Genomic DNA, 16,802 nt, shown 5'->3' with positions numbered 1-16,802 from the left:
TCCAAGACAGGGTCTTCATGCAGAGCCACGCCAACCCCAGGGACAGGCAGGCTCTGAGCAAAGGCTCAAGCCCCTTCAGGCTCCAGAGGACCAGAAGGTCTGATTGTTAACCTTCCCGGGTCCCTGGGCTCCCTGTCCATCTTCCTGATTGGCAGCCTAAGTGTGCAGACCACAGCGTCCTCCCCACCTTACCTACACAGGAGTGCCGGTTGCCATGAAGGTGGAAGCCAGTTCGACAGGAACACTTGTAGCTGCCAATGCTGTTTTTACATCTCTGCTGACAGGGAGTCCCTAGGCATTCATCAGTGTCTGGCAGGAAAAGGGACAAGACTGGGGTTCATTTCCCCAAGAGAACTTTGGAAACATGTGGTCCCCTCTTCCTCTCTCATCTCCATCTCCTATCCCACACAGGGCTGTGGGGAACCACCTTAGCTGCCACTCTTCTGCACTGCCCACATCCAGTCCTAAATACTCTCTGGACCAGCCCACGTCTCTCATCCTCACTGCTACCCCTTAGCCCAGCCACATTCATCTCTAGTCTGGAGAATAGCCACAGCCTCCAGTGTGTCTCTCTGTCTCTACCTAGGTTCCTTCAAGTCATTCTCTGCACAGCCTCCAGGATGTTCTGACCAAAGGGCACTTCTAATCAGGGCCCTCCCTGCTCAAAACCCCTCCGCTGCTCCCACGGGTCACAGACCTCATCTTAGGGTAAGACACCAATGCCGCCCCACAGCTCACGACGCCTTTGAACATAGTCCTGGTTGCCTTGCCCACCTCCTTCCTTGCCCCGACCTTCACTCTGGCTTAAATTCTTTTATTGTTTGTTTGTTGTTGTTGTTGTTGTTTGAGACAGAGTGTCACTCTTTTTGCCCAGGCTGGAGTACAATGGCACAATCTCAGCTCACTGCAGTCTCCATCTCCTGGGTTCAAGCAGTTCTCCTGCCTCAGCCTCGCAAGTAGTTGGGATTACAGGCACGCGCCACCACGCCTGGGTAATTTTGTATTTTTAGTAGAGATGGGGTTTCACCATGTTGGTCAGGCTGGTCTCAAACTCCTGACCTCAGGTGATCCACCTGCCTTGGCCTCCCAAATCCCACGCCTGGGATTACAGGCGTGAGCCACTGCACCTGGCCACTGGCTTAAATTCTAGCCATCTTCCAAATGCACCATGCTCTTCTGGTGCTCCCCTTTTGCCCATGTTCTCTGTATGCCTGGAATGCCTTTCTCTCTTGTCTGGCTGGAAAACTCCTAGTCATACTTCAAAACTCAGCTTCAGTGGAACCTCCTCTGTAAAAGTCCCTAGTGCTGTTTGAAATTGTGAAAAACTGGAAATAATCTCCATGTTCATCAATAAAAGAAGAGTTAGTAAACTATGAAATATTTGCACTGCAGAGTCAGCAGTTAAAAGGAACAAGGCAAGTCTATTTACCCTGATGTGGAAAGATCTTCAAGACCAACATTGGGTGCGGGTTGGGGGAACAAGCAAAGAAATGACTAGGTTCAAATCCCAACTCTGGCTGGGAGCAGTGGCTCATGCCTGGAATCCCAGCCCTTTGGGGGCCGAAGGGGAAAGGACGGCTTAAGGCCAGGAATTTGAGACTAGCCTGGGCAACACAGCAAGACCCCATCTCTACAAAAAAAAAAAAAAAAAAGAAAAAAAACCTTAGCGCTAATGGGATCTTAAGCAAGTAACAATTTCCTTAAGCCTCAGCGTTCCTATCAATAAAATGGAGATAAATAATACCAACTTCACTGGGTAATTTTGAGGGCGAAAGGAGAAAATGCATGTAAAGTGCTTAGTCCAGGACCCAGCACCCAAGAGTTTAGCAACTATCGTATCTCTGTAAGTGCCGGTGTATGTACGTACACATCATGGGAAAGGGCAGTCAGGGCACACAGCAGACCAATGTCTGCGTGCTATGGACTAAACTCTGTCCCCTCAAAAATCATGTTGAAGCCCTCACCGCCAATGTAATGGCATTTGGAAGATACAAAGATAAGTAGATAAGAAGATAATTAGGGTTACATGAGGTCATTAGGGTGTGCCCTATTGATGGGATTAGTGTCCTTGTAGGAAGAAACATGAGAGGCCTAGCTGGGTGGCTCACACCTGTAATTCCAGCACTTTGGGAGGCTGAGGCAGGCAGATCATTTGAGGTCAGGAGTTCGAGACCAGCCTGGCCAACATGGTGAAACCCCGTCTCTACTAAAAATACAAAAATTAGCCAGGCATAGTGGCACACACCTGTAACCCTAGCTATTTGGGAGGATTGGAGAATCGCTTGAACCCAGGAGGTGGAGGTTGCAGTGAACCGAGATTGTATCACTGCACTCCTGGGCGACAGAGGGAATGTCCTCTGTCCTCCTCCATGTCAAAAAAAAAAAAAAAAAAGAAGAAAAAGAAGAAGAGATACCAGAGAGCTCTCTCTCCAAGTGAGGACACAGCAAGAAGACTACCTTCTGAAAGCCAGGAAGAGCCCTCACCAGAAACTGAATTAGCCGGTGCCTTAATCTTGGACTTTGCAGCCTCCAGAACTATGAGAATCAATGTCTGTGGTATAAGCCCCCAGCCTATGGAATTTTTTTTTTTTTTTTTTTTTTTTGAGACAGTCTCGCTCTGTCACCCAGGCTGGAGTGCAGTGGCGGGATCTCAGCTCACTGCAAGCTCTGCCTCCGAGGTTCACGCCATTCTCCTGCCTCAGCCTCCCGAGTACCTGGGACTACAGGTGCCCGCCACCAAGCCCGGCTAATTTTTTTTGTATTTCAGTAGAGACGGGGTTTCACCGTGTTAGCCAGGATGGTCTCGATCTCCTGACCTCGTGATCCGCCCATCTCGGCCTCCCAAAGTGCTGGGATTATAGGCATGAGCCACCGCGCCCGGCCCAGCCTATGGAATTTTATGATGGCCGCCCGAGCAGACTAAGACGTGCAGGCTATTCTCCAGGGAGGGCAGAGGGCAGCAGTGGGAAAGAGGGCCTGGGCTAGCACCATGGCTTTTTAAATTTTTCTTATAATTTATGAAAATGTCAAACACGGCCGGGCGCGGTGGCTCAAGCCTGTAATCCCAGCACTTTGGGAGGCCGAGACGGGCGGATCACGAGGTCAGGAGATCGAGACCATCCTGGCTGACACGGTGAAACCCCGTCTCTACTAAAAAAAATACAAAAACTTAGCCGGGCGAGGTGGCGGGCGCCTGTAGTCCCAGCTACTCGGGAGGCTGAGGCAGGAGAATGGCGTAAACCTGGGAGGCGGAGCTTGCAGTGAGCTGAGATCCGGCCAGTGCACTCCAGCCTGGGCGACAGAGCGAGACTCCGTCTCAAAAAAAAAAAAAAAAAAGAAAATGTCAAACACAAAGAAAATAATAATGTAAGATTCAGGGGGAGCTCACGATTATCTGCCTTGTGAGATTCTTTCCTTCCATAACGCGTAAATAAAAGGCATTTTAAAAGAATGAGTAATAATTGTAAGATCTCTTATCCTGCAAACTGAAGAAGGATTCCTTCTCTTCCCTGGGTTTCCCCAACACTTATCCCTCATCCTAACCTTGTTCTTCCGCTCCCCACCAGACTTGGGGGATCCTACTCCCCAGGGTAGCTCCAGAGCCTGGGCCAGCACTGGGGCAGGTAAAACTGATTAATGAAGTCAGTGAATGACCCCATCCTGGTATGCCCCTCCCACGGCTTCTCTGGTCTCACAGCCTGAGTCTCTTCTGGCCCTCCCGCTTCTCGGTGGCCTCCTTCCCCAGGTTGGTCGGCCCACTCTGCCCTGGCTCTCCTTATGACCCCTCTTCCATCACCATCCCTTTATCCTGCAACAGCAGCAGCAGGTACTTTGTTTTCTGAGACGAAGTCTCACTCTGTCATCCAGGCTGGAGTGCAGTGGTGCGATTTCAGCTCACTGCAACCTCCAACTGCTGGGTTCAAGCAATTTTCCTGCCTCAGGCTTTCGAGTAGCTGGGATTACAGGTGCTCGCCACCACACTTGGCTAATTTTTGTATTTTTAGTAGAGATGAGGTTTCACCATGTGGCCAACAGGCTGGTCTCAAACTCCTGACCTCAGGTGATCCTCCCGCCTCGGCCTCCCAAAGTGCAAGGATTACAGATGTGAGCCATCCCGCCAGGCCAGCAGCAGTCGTTAACCAACTGTTAGATGTGCTGGGATTCAAACTCTGACTCCACCTCTTACTAATGACTTGGCCTTGGGCAAGCCTCAGTCTCCACATCAGTCAAACAGGAACCATATCAGCATCTCCCTCAGAAGCCCGTGGTGAAGGTTCAATCCAGTGGCGCACAGAGCACACTGTGCTGGGCATGGCAGGGCTGAGTGTTCAATGTGGCATCCCCATTACCCCTCCCAGAACAGCCGTTCCTTCTCTGCAGCTCACCTTGGCAGCTGTGGCGGTCGGCAGACAGCTGCATGCCCGGCCCACACTCACACACAAACCCACCTTCCGTGTTCACACAGTGGCCCTCGCAAGAGGAGCTTACACATTCGTCAATGTCTGGAAAGAGAGAAAGCACATGTTGACACAGTGGTCCTCGCAAGGGAACTTACACATTCGTCAGTGTCTGGGAAGAAAGCACCCTTGCAGGCCGGGCACTGTGGTTCATGCCTATAATCCCAGCACTTTGGGAGGCTGAGGCAGGCGGATCACCAGAGGTCAGGAGTTCAAGACCAGCCTGACCAACATGGAGAAACCCTGTCTCTACTAAAAATACAAAATCAGCCAGGCATGGTGGTGCATGCCTGTAATCCCAGCTACTTGGGAGGCTGAGGCAGGAGAATCGCTTGAACCCAGGAGGTGGAGATTGCGGTGAGCCAAGATTGCACCATTGCACTCCAGCCTGGGCGACAAGAGCGAAACTCCGTCTTAAGAAAAAAAAGAAAAAAAGAAAAGAAAGCACCCTTCCACAGCCCTATCTGAACATGACTGTGACTCAGGAACAAATCAACCCCACAAGGACCCTGAGCCCACACCAAGCCTGCCCTCGGCAGCGTGGAATCCCCACCTGCACCCCAGGAAGAAAGAGCAGATACCAGGAAGGTCACTGGCTATGAGGAAACCCCAGGAAGGAAGAGGCCAAGGGATTGGCCTTCAGCCCATGGAGATCAGATGAGCTGATCTCCATGGGCTGATCTCCATGAGCTGATCTCCATGAGCTGATCTCCAGCCCAAGGACATGGCCTTCAGCCCATGGAGATCAGATGAGAGAAGACGGACCCAACTGTTTCCAATGGCCCTGCCTGCAGGGCAGCCCCAAGGGGCCCTCAAAAGGGCAGAGGGCAGTAGACAGGGAGGCCGATTAAATAATCAACAGAGTCATTCTCTTAAAGGTTCACTGAGCACCAACTGTGTGCTGCAGACCAGAGTGGGGCTGTTGAGGATGCAAGTGTAAGACACAGTGCTGACTCCAGATGTTCACAGTCTGATAACACAGGAGCCAAGACACACACCCAAGGGAGAACAGTGCCTGCTGGGGTGATATATGCCTCACCAGGGACAGACTGGCCCCAGCAGGCATGCCCTGGAAGAGCAACTGGCTGAGAGGACCAGGAGTATCGGGGGAGGGACTGCCCAGGTGAAGAAAGGGTCTGATGTGCTTCCAGGCAGCAGCTCCTTTCAAACTGTCCTGAGGCCCAGACTGGTTGAAGCTTGGGTTCCTTTCGAGGCAGCAGGAGACAGGACTGAAGATGTGAACTAAGAGGAGACTAAGGCCAGGCGCAGTGGCTCACGCCTGTAATCCCAGCACTTTGGGAGGCCGAGGTGGGCGAATCACGAGGTCAGGAGATCGAGACTACTCTGGTCAACATGGTGAAACCCCGTCTCTACCAAAAATACAAAAATTAGCTGGGCGTGGTGGCACGTGCCTGTAATCCCAGCTACTTGGGAGGCTGAGGCACCAGAATCGCTAAACCAGGGAGTCAGAGTTGCAGTGAGTTGAGATTGCACCACTGCACTCCAGCCTAGCTACAGAGCGAGACTCTGTCTCAAAAAAAAAAAAAAAGGTAAGACTAAGTTGTGGTAGGCTGGGCGCGGTAGCTCACGCCTGTAATCCCAGCACTTTGGGAGGCCGAGGCGGGCAGATCACTAGGTCAGGAGATCGAGACCATCCTGGCTAACCCGGTGAAACCCCGTCTCTACTAAAAACTACAAAAAACTAGCCGGGCGAGGTGGCGGCGCCTGTAGTCCCAGCTACTCGGGAGGCTGAGGCAGGAGAATGGCGTGAACCCAGGAGGCGGAGCTTGCAGTGAGCTGAGATCCGGCCACTGCGCTCCAGCCTGGGCGACAGAGCGAGACTCCGTCTCAAAAAAAAAAAAAGACTAAGTTGTGGTGACTAAACCCAAGTAGTACTTTAGGAAGGCGAGCCTAGTGAGATGTTCTGATCTGAGGGATGACAGGAGCTGGGAGACAAATCTCCCCAAATCATGCTGCATGCGATCCCTTCCCTGCCAAAGATCTGCGGCGGCTTCTGAGGACCTAAGGGCTCAGCTCAGTGTACTCAGTCTGCACTCACTGTGTAGTGAGTCTCCCCACTGTGGCCCCGAAGCCCATGGGACACCCCCGCTCTCCTTATCCCCTAGTTAGCCTTCTACCCAGCATCTACCCACTGTTCCCAACAGCTGGACGGTCAAGACCATGCTCAACACTGCTAAGAAACCGACCCTGACTAACCCCATTCCACTGGGATGTCTAGTGGCTACAGTCAGTGCCACCCTGTCCCTGCAAGTGCTCTGACTTTGTTCTCTGGCTTCTCCTTGATTCCGTTTGCCTCAGAAATAAGAAGTACGTGCAGAAAGTGCCCCAAGGTGAAAGGTATTCGGGAGCCGATAATTGCTTCCATTGTTTTTCCTATCTGGAGGAGATGCTGCAACAAGCAAGGAACTCCAAGACACCTTTAGTGAGACCCTCGGACCCAACAGCGTCCTTCTGGGAAATAGTCAGAGCAGCCGACAAGAAGCCTCTTTATGGCAGCATTATTTATGGTGGTGAAACACTGCAAACCTCTTAAATAAGGGACAACAGACAAATACTTATTTCAGTTACAGCAACCACATATGTAACTGCTAAAAACAATTTTTTTTTTTTTTTTTTTTTTTTTGAGACAGAGTCTTGCTCTGTCACCCAGGCCAGAGTGCAGTGGCACGATCTTGGCTCACTGCAACCTCCACCTTCTGGGTTCATGCAGTTCTCCTGCCTCAGCCTCCTGAGTAGCTGGGATTACAGGCATGCGCCACCACACCGGCTAGTTTTTGTGTTTTTAGTAGAGACAGGGTTTCACCATGTTGGCCAGGCTGGTCTTGAACTCCTGAACTCAAGTAATCCACCCGCCTCAGCCTCCCAAAGTGCTGGGATTACAGGCGTGAGCCACCAAGCCCAGCGGAAAAAAAAAAATTACGTTGCAAGAAATTGTTAGTGATACCTACAACATAAGATAGGAGAAATAATAAAAACTACAGGTAAGATACAACCCCAATTTTATAAAGCATACATCTATGCATGCTTAACATACATATACACACACAAACACAGACACACCCAGGGAAAAGGGCAGGAAAAAAAACTAGATTTTAGTAACAAATATCTCTGGGTGGGGACTTCCAGAGAATGCTTATTTTCATTTTTCTCCTCTTACTTTCCAAATGTTCTACAATGAACTATCTCCTGATTTTCTATTCAGGGGGAGAAACATTATTTTTACCAAGTTAAAACTCCAAAAAGGCTTTTGTCGCTCTGGAAAGATTGGCAAGAAACTGGTCACAGTGGCTGTTTCTGGTGAAGGTAACAGATTTTGTCCGTAGAAACGTTTTAAAAATCATAAACAAATAATACATTCACAAAATAATTATTGAGTTTAGCTTCCCTCATCTTTCAAATGTTATTTTCCCAAGAAGCCTCCCCTGGCCAACCCCACCGACTCTGGGTTCCATGCCCCTCTGTGGACCCTGGCACCTTGCCCTTCCCAGTTAAGGTCCCCACGACAACTGGGCTGTTCTTGTGCTGTTACTTGTCTTCCTTCCTCATATTCAGAAACTCCCTAACAGGGGCCGGGTGCGGTGGCTCACGCCTGTAATCCCAGCACTTTGGGAGGCCGAGGTGGGCAGATAACAAGGTCAGGAGTTCGAGACCACCCTGGCCAATATGGCAAAACCCCATCTCTACTAAAAACACAAAAATTAGCTGGGTATGGTTGCACTCACCTGTAATCCCAGCTACTCGGGAGGCTGAGGCAGGAGAATCGTTTGAACCCAGGAGGTGGAAGCTGCAGTGAGCTGAGACCATGCTACTTCACTCCAGCCTGGGCAAAAGAGCGAAACTCCGTCTCAAAAAAAAAAAAACAAAAAAAAAAACTCCCTAACAGGGACAGACTGTGGCTCCCATAACCGCAGTCCCTGGCTCAGTTCCTGCCCCTAAGATATATATATATTTGTAAAATAACAGAAGTGACACATTTCTCTTGTTTTTATGTCTCTCTGCCCACTCTGATACATCAGAGCCTATCTTGGCTCAGCCTGGCTCTTGCAATACACTGGAGACCATCCTGGCAGGATGGGGAGGAGATATAATTCCCGCTGTCCCCCTCCCCCACCACTCCCAGAGGTCTCACCTGTACACCTGATGCCAACAGCTGTCTCCGTCATCGAGAAGCCCACGGGGCACACTCGGGCCACCTCCTGACAGCCGCCATGGTTGCAGGTAAGGTCACAGCCGTACTCCCCACATGGTCCGTGGGTTTCTAGAGCAGGCATCGCATGGGTAAGCGTGCACCCTGTGGCAGTCCCAGCCACCCCCACCTCACCAGGATCCTCCTGAATTCTGTTGGGAGTAGCTCTGAAGGCAAACAGGCCTGGGTTTAAATCCAGCTCTGCCATTTACCAGCTGTGTGACCCGGGGCAAGACAATAACTTCTGTGTCTCAGTTTCTTCATCTATAAAATGGGCACAAAATGTCTACCTAATAGAGTTGTCTGAAGCTGAGATGCCAGGACCCATCTCAAGTGCTCACTGCCCAGCACATAACCTCAGTGCTCATTCATCTGTTCCCATCAGCCACTGCCCATCCCCAGTTACCTGGGCAGGTGGCCCCTTGCTCTCCATCCTGGCAGGAGCAGACGTTGGGAGCGATGCAGATGCCGCTCCCACAGCCGAAGGAGCAGAGGGCTGAGAGGAGAAGTGCAGGTGAGAGACAAGGGACTGGGGACCCCCGTCTGCCCCTCGGACCAGGGACTGAGGGCTGGCAACACACACTGCTGGAGGAGAAGGCTTGGGGCACAGGGACAAGCACTTACGCAGGGTGCAGTGTCCACCACCCATAGAGGGCGCCCAGCCAGGGCAGCAACCACTCCCGAACCCAGAGAGGCAGACGTGGGGGCCCAGCATGCGTCTGCAAGAGAAGAGAAAGCACTTTCCTCATCCTATACTAAAGGAGACATTGGTCAACAGGAAAGTCTCCCAGCCAGTCTGTAAGTCAATCAACGAACAGTTCTCAAGAACTGTCCGGAGGGGCAATGGGAAGTGCCAAAGAAAAATGACCCAGACAGTCTCTCCGGGAGGCAAGACAGACAAGTGTGAGACAATAGATACTGGCCTCCTACAGACATCTGCCACATGAACACACAGCAGAGTGGCCAGAAGAGGGGCCTCAGAGCTGAAGAAAGGCTGTGCAATGGATGAGGAGCCCCAGGGGTGGCTGCCTCAGGACCTTTGCACTTACAGTTCCTGCTCTAAGAAAGGTTCTTACGGCCGGGTGCAGTGGCTCATGCCCGTAATCCCAGCACTTTGGGAAGCCGAAGCAGGATGACCATTTTGAGCCCAGGAGTTTGAGACCAGTCTGGGCAACATGGCGAAACCTCGTCTCCACAAAAACTAGCTGGGCATGGTGACGCACACCTGTAGGGTCAGCTACTTGGGAGACTGAGGTGGAAGAATGGCTTGAGCCTGTGAGGCAGAGGTTGCAGCAAGCCAAGTTGGTGCCACTGCCCTCCAGCCTAGGTGACAGAACCAGACCATCTCGAAAAAGAAAGAAAGAAAGAAAGATTCTTCCTCAGACACACACTGGGCTCCCTCTCTCCCTTCACCCAGATCTCTGCCCAAGGCACCTTCTCAGAGAGGCCTTCCTTGTCGACCCTTACTTTGCTTTATTCTCCACAACATTTACTTCCTGGGACAATAGATTAGTTTTTAATTTATGAATTCATTGTCTCCCCTACAATTCCCTGATGACAAGGGTTTCTTATCTATTTACCCCAGCACCCAGAGCAGTGCCTGGCATATAGTGGGTGTTCAATAAATGGCTGTTGAGGGAAAGGTTGAGAAGGGCAATGGCATAGGTGACATCTCTGGAGTGGGTGTGGGGTCATCAGTGAGCCGCCCAAAACTGGAGGCAGTGGGGGTCTGTTCAACCAGGAATGAGGTCCAGAAAGGGTGGGAAGCCAGATGCATCCAACTGGTGCTGGGTGCTGAGTGAGGCGTGACCATACAGCCATAAACAAGCTACTGCCCCCGCCTTCAAGGAACGTAGGGCAGACCAGGAGCCAGATGATAACAGCATAGAGTGACAAATGCCATAATGGAACGGGCTGTGGAGCCCTGAGGAGGGTCAGTGGGTTTCCTGGAAGGGCAGCATCTAGGCTGAGGTCAGAGAGAAAACTTTGGGAGGCCAAGGCAGGTGGATAACTTGAGGTCAGAAGTTTGAGAGCAGCCTGGTCAACCCAGCAAAACCCTGCCTCCACTAAAAAAAAAAAAAAAAATACAGGCCGGGCACGGTGGCTCACGCTTGTAATCCCAGCACTTTGGGAGGCTGAGGCGGACGGATCACCTGAGGACAGGAGTTCGAGACCAGCCTGACCAACATGGGGAAACCTCATCTGTACTAAAAATACAAAATTAGCCGGGCATGGTGGCGCATGCCTGTAATCCCGGCTACTTGGGAGGCTGAGGCAGAAGAATCGCTTGAACCCAGGAGGCGGAGCTTGTGGTGAGCCGAGATCAAGCCATTGCACGCCAGCCTGGGTGACAGAGTAAGATTCTGTCTCAAAAAAAACACGTGGGGCAGCCAGCAAAAGAAGAGGAAGGGAGAGGGTGTTCCAGCAGGAGAAACAGCACAACTGCAGGGCCTCGAGGGGGACAGAGAGGACAACTGCAACCAGCTCCAGTCATGGACTGGACAGAGGGTGATGAAATCCAGCCTGGTTTGAGCTTCCAACCCCACCGCAACAGAAAAGGGACAAGAAACCCCTTCCCAACGGTATTCCACCAGTGTTGAGAGCTGAGGGAAGACGATGCTGTGAGGCAGGCACTCTGTAAAGCACCCACTCTGCGCTGCGCACCGCACCAGGCACTGGGGACATGGGACAAGGCAAACTTATCGCGTTCTTGGGGAGAAGAATCTGTGCCAAAATGTGACAAGTATTCCGGAAAAGGAAGCTCAGGGCGCCATGGCAGCACAGAAAAGTCTGAGGAAAGCTGTCCCTGGGGCCTTTTTCCCTCTCTGAGGTCATCACAGAGGAAAGGGGGGCCCTCCTGCTGGCGGGAGCTGGCAGTGAAGCCTCACCCACCCCCTTGCTGGAGTGAATATGGCAGCAGTCTGACAAGGAGGGGACCAGGAGAATGAGCGGAGCCTTGGGACTCTCAGAAACTGACAGGCAGTGCCACCAAGGCGGCAGATAAAAGGGTGCCCAGGGAGGCTGATGGAGTCGAACTCTCAGGTGAGCCGGGACCGAGCACCCGCCAGATTGCCCCAAGGAGCCTCCTAGGGCTGGTGACAGAGGGACAGGTGGTGGGAGCCTGTGGAACGCTGCGGCGCCGGGGCCGGATCTGAGCAGGAACTGGCGGTGGCTGTGGAACACACGTGCGAGTTGCAAGCTTGGCCGGGCCGCCCCCGCTGTGCGCCCCCCGGAGGACGTGGCCGCGGGCCAGGCCGCCCGCTGACACCGTGTTCCCTAGCTCCGAGCATCACGCACACACGCTCACCGCCCCGCCGCCGCAGTCCGGGGGAAAGCACGCGTGGAGGGCGGCATTCCTCGCGAAAGACGGCGGAGGGGCATGCACCCCCACCCCCCACCCCGCCACGCGCGCACGCACGCACGGACAGAAAACGAAAGGTGACCCAGAGACCCCTGCGGTTCCAAGGTCCACGACGTTCTTAGGGCCAAGACCTAGGGAAAGCCCCGCGCAGTGGGGGAGGCCAGGCGCTGCCCAGACAGAGCCATGGGCACGCTGCGGGGTGAGCCAGACAGTCCGGATACCAGATGGCACGTCCTGGGCTCCCCTCTCCGGAGGTCCGCGCTCCAGGGCACATTAGGAGTCACCCAGCGCCTGGACCTCCGTCCCCCTAGGTCCCAGTCAGGACAGCCCCAGCCAGGGGCGCACTAGGAGCACCCGCCTAGAGGCACAAGTTGCTGTCTCTTTGTCCCGTCCCCGAGCTATGCCCGCGCTGATAGCACCCCAGAGGAATCCCCGACCCGTGGCTGCCTGCGGCTGCTAGGCGCCGCTCCGCGCCTCTCGGCTGCACGCGGGTAGCGCTCTCCCGGGCGAGGGGGCGGGGAGGAGCTCGGGGCGCTTACCTCTCGGCCGCGAAGTGCCCGGGCGGCTTCCTCCCGGTGTAGCCTCGGGCTGGAGCCCCCGGCAGCAGAAGCGCGACACAGGCGGCCCGAAGAAGCAGTCCGGCCCACATGACCGGCGGCGGCGGGTCCCCCGGGCTGGGCTCAGCTCCTGCGCCGCGCGCGGGGGAGGGGGCTGCCGGCTCTCGCCCCTCCTCCTGGCGCCGCGGGGAGCGAACCAGCAATTCCCGAACTGGCAAGCGGAGCTGAGCAGGGGGGCTGGGGACGCCGAGAGGAGGGGCCGAGGGCCGCGAGGGGACGCGGCGGACGGCTTTGGGGAGGGTCTCCGGCACCTCGAAGCGAAACACACAAAGGCAACGCCGTCCGCCTGCTGATGCCTCTCCGAGAGGCGCCGAGCCCGGGGCCGGGGCAAAGATCAGGGACCCCTGGGGGCGGGGTTTCGCCCTTGGCCCACACCCCCTGCCCGGGTTTGGGAGTCGGCTTCCTGCGAAGCGCTGACTGAGGGCGTCAGACCGAGGCCCCAGGAGGAAACAGACTTCAGGAATAAGGCTAGCGCCCGAGGCTGCGCGCCCGGGGCATGGCCCCTGTCGGTGGGACCTGAGACGCCTTGTTTTCATGAGGTGGGAACCGTGGAAATTCGAACCCAGGACGCCAGGTCGCTGCGCCGCTGGGCAGTTCTAGGCCTGCCCCCAGCCTGCCAGCAGGTCTGCACCCTAACACCGGAGTGCGTAGATCTGTAGGTCCAACCGCCCCCTGGCCGACGTGCGCTGATCTGTAGGTCCAACCGCTCCCTGGCCGGGGGCCCTAGCCACTCTTGAAGCCCCGGCCTCCTCTGGGCACCCAGGGGGCAGATGGCTGGCCTCCCGACTGCTGGTGGCAAGGCGATGAAGCAGCTGGCGCCGTTGGCAGTGGAGAGGCAGAAGCAGATCTGGAACGCTCCTCTTTGCCCCTTCTGCAGCTGCCCCAGGCTGTGGTCAGAGACTGGGGGTCCGCGTAGGGATTTAGGTAAGGAAGGGGTGCGGAAATGGGTGCGTGGAAATAAAAATCATCCCGCTGGGAGAAAGCTGAAAGGATAACTGATTTTACCTTCTGCTCCATGCAGTAATCTTTCCCTTAGCCACTCACAATTAGTCAAGATTTTGCTTAAATACTTCCAGGGGTAAGAAACTCACTACCTGTTAAGAAGCAGCCCATCCAGTTTTGAACCACATGTGTTTTAAAGTGTCTTCACTTCCCAGCTGAACAATCCCAGGTCCTTTAGCCTTCCTGCTACCTCTGCCTTTACTGAGGTGCTTAACATTGGTGGCCACAAATGGACATGGCATACCAGCGGTGGCCTGGACTCATGCCTCCTTCCTGCAGACAACATATTTACTAATGCACCCTAATATTACTTTTGGCAACCCCATGATGTTAATTATGACACACTGAGTTTGCAGTAAAGAAAAACTGCAGGTGGCCCGGTGTGGTGGCTCAGGCCTGTAATCCCAGCACTTTGGGAGGCCAAGGCGGGTGTATTACCTGAGGTCAGGAGTTCCAGACCAGCCTAGCCATATGGTGACAGCCCATCTCTACTAAAAATACAGAAATTAGCTGGGCGCGGTGGCGGGTGCCTGTAATCCCAGCTACTCAGGAGGTTGAGGCAGGAGAATTGCTTGAACCCGGGAGGCAGAGGTTGCAGTGAGCCAAGATGGTACCATTGCACTCTAGCCTGGGTGACAGAGCAAGACTGTCTCAAAAAAAAAAACAAAAACAAAAACAAAACGCAGGCATTTTTTGTTGTGCTTTTACGTTATTTAAACACAAGCTGCCAAGTGGTCTTCCTACCTGAACCTGTGTGGCTACATTTTTGCAGACATTCACCTTGAGGCTTTATCTCACCTTGTTTGTTTTGGCCCATTTTCTAATCTAGTCAACATATTCTCAACAAGTAGGAGCCAAAATATTCTGTAATATAAGATGAATGCCACGTCCATCATATCCATTCTGAGTTCCAAGGACTCTCAGAATCCTAAGGCATCTTTCTCTCTTTCCCCAAACATCTGAAGGTTGCACTTTCCCCCTCCACTGCCCCTAAACCACCAATGTCAAATAGGTGCTCTTTCTTCCTGGCCCTAGGGGAGCTACCCAAATTTTCAACAGGCATACACAGAACAAGTGTCCACATGACTACCATATTTCATGCCATCTTCTTTCTCACACTCCAGCACACCTCAGCTACCTCTGTTCTTAGCTACATTATGGAGCCCCACCCACTCCACCTCACCCTGTAAAACTCACTCTCTGGCAGTTTGCTCCATATTGGCCAAAGAGCAGCTGCAATAGCTGAGATGCAACTTTGTGCTTGAAGAAAACCCACATCTACCCTAAGGAATTCAGGATACTTAATACATAGTAAATTCCTGTTAGTGAATCTCCAAATAACGTCCAAACTGCCCTTGGCATTTCTTTCATTTCCCCATAAAGTTGTGGTGACCTTATGGCATTCACCTTGCTCCTATCAACATTTGCCCCTTTAGTTTGGTTTTTGTTTTTCTTGTCTTTTTGTTTGACCCTGAGGTTTCTCAGTTTGGACACAGAGTCTCTTACTATTGTTCAAGACTAGTTCAGGCATATCCCTTGATTGCAGTTCCTGTGTTCCTTCCCCACTTCTGTGGCTTGTGGTTTCTCGGTAACAAAAGGGACCCTCCACCGAGGGTGGAGGATCCAAGTTGTTGTTGGCTGCAGAATGACGGCCTCTGGCTTGTGATCCCTCCAAATGGTCATGTGATGAGTCAGTGTTTCTATTATTCTCCCAAAGGTCCCTTCGTGCAGAGGCCTGGAGTGATGCTAGCTCATCAGCGCCTACATGGAATGGAGCTGTTCCAGCTGGCTAGAGCCATGCTCCAAAGACAACCTTTCACCCTAGAGAGGTGATTAATGGTTTTTAAGAGGGGATGTGGGAGTATGGCAGCAGAACATCAGTTTCCGAAGTTGGAATTCAATCCCGAGTGAATATACCCAAGAGTGTATGAAACAAAAAAACAGCAAAACATAGCAAGGACTCCACAAGCCTCCAAATTCAAGACAAGTCATTGACAACCTTCTTCAATAGCAGGTCTCAGCAGCTGCAGGTCAGACCACGAAAGTGCCCCAGAATGATCATCCCAACACATTCCAGTCTTTCTGATCATGACACCTTATAGTCAGCACTCCCACCTAGGATTAAATTTTTACAATGTGGAGACTGTTGCTTGCCTGCCTCATTAAAGCTGGCCTCTGGGGCGGGGAGGCCCTTTCAAATTCAAACCATGACTTTTAGAATTCAAATCACAATGTTAGGTTTCCAGTTCAAACTGTGGTTTTTGAGATGCTGATTATTTTTTGTTAAGACCTTATCCCCCACCCCCAGAACTCTCAGAAGACTAAGGGGAAAAAAGGGTAGTAAAACACAAGGAATTCCTTCAGGGAAGGAAACTTCCTCCAGAAGACCCTCAAACCAGGGATGCTTCTTTGCTCTTTTCCTTTTAAGCTAGAATCTCTCAAAACCACAATTTGAACTTGTAACCACAATTTTCCTGACACTGTATCAAAGGCTGGTCTTAAAGGAGCCACCAATATGCCTAGGATCAACCCTACTCCACTGTGGGGACAGAGCAGCCTTTCTTCCCACTGGATCACTGGGAGAAACGTGGGCCCAGACACTGGCCCACCGAGCTGAAAAGAAGACAGGCTTTGTTTGCCAGACAGAAGAGAGAACCCCATATGTGCCCTACTCCTGCTGTATTTTCAAACCAAAAGCACCAAATGGTCACTTGATTAGATCAGAGGAAACAAAATGAGGGTTCAAAGGGCATGTGGCAACAAGCAGCTGGAAGGCACATGAGAAGCTACTAGGTGGCCTGCAGGCTAGATGACTAGACACTGCACACACAGTTGGCTGTAAAACCAGGAAAGGCAGCCCAGGCCCAGCAGGTTACTGGCAGAGGCAAGTAAGAATCAAATGGTGTCAAGGACAACCAAAAAGACCAGTGAATTTCTAAACCCATCATCCTTGGGATCCCATCAAACAATCACGTGATCAAGAAGAGGTATCGATGTCTTCACTTTCACTACCTGAAAAGAGTTGTTCTAACAGCAAGGGCAAGTGAATGCAACAGCTGCCATAAACAGTAGAATACTGCCTACGTTCGCAGTAAATTAGGAATAGTATACCTGAGGTCCTGGATAGCTGGGCAGGGTGAATAAAAGCAAAAACAAAC

General features: G+C 52.6%; 1 protein-coding gene and 1 long non-coding RNA gene across 46 annotated transcripts in view; one reads left to right on the top strand and one right to left on the bottom strand.

Moving 5' to 3' along the window:
• The window catches only part of VWCE (von Willebrand factor C and EGF domains), a 37,795-nt gene extending 24,844 nt beyond the window's left edge, over positions 1–12,951 (bottom strand). For 26 of the 45 annotated variants that reach the window (XR_012423162.1, XR_012423168.1, XR_012423163.1 and 23 more), the window contains exons 1-6: positions 12,565–12,951; positions 9,289–9,383; positions 9,071–9,160; positions 8,608–8,736; positions 4,386–4,502; positions 193–309 (exon numbers count right to left, since the gene is read on the bottom strand). Coding sequence is in view for 26 of the 45 variants with exons in the window: in XM_065528082.1 (XP_065384154.1) it covers positions 193–309; positions 4,386–4,502; positions 8,608–8,736; positions 9,071–9,160; positions 9,289–9,383; positions 12,565–12,674 (658 nt within the window). In the remaining 19 variants the exon portion in view is untranslated. Of the gene's footprint in view, positions 1–192; positions 310–4,385; positions 4,503–8,200; positions 8,299–8,607; positions 8,929–9,070; positions 9,161–9,288; positions 9,384–12,564 lie in introns of those variants that run through there. The other 19 variants (XR_012423171.1, XM_065528085.1, XM_074013481.1 and 16 more) reach the window with 12 other exon arrangements.
• Positions 12,952–13,036: 85 nt separating this feature from the next.
• Positions 13,037–16,801, top strand: LOC141408442 (uncharacterized). The gene is made up of 2 exons (XR_012423184.1): positions 13,037–13,566; positions 15,362–16,801. It is a non-coding gene; the product is annotated as an uncharacterized lncRNA (long non-coding RNA).
• The last annotated feature ends 1 nt before the right edge of the window (position 16,802 follows it).

Source organism: Macaca fascicularis, chromosome 14 (genome assembly GCF_037993035.2).
Source record: "Macaca fascicularis isolate 582-1 chromosome 14, T2T-MFA8v1.1".
Lineage (NCBI taxonomy): Eukaryota > Metazoa > Chordata > Mammalia > Primates > Cercopithecidae > Macaca > Macaca fascicularis.
Note: the sequence above shows the minus strand (reverse complement) of the source record. Positions and strands in the feature narration are given on the sequence as shown.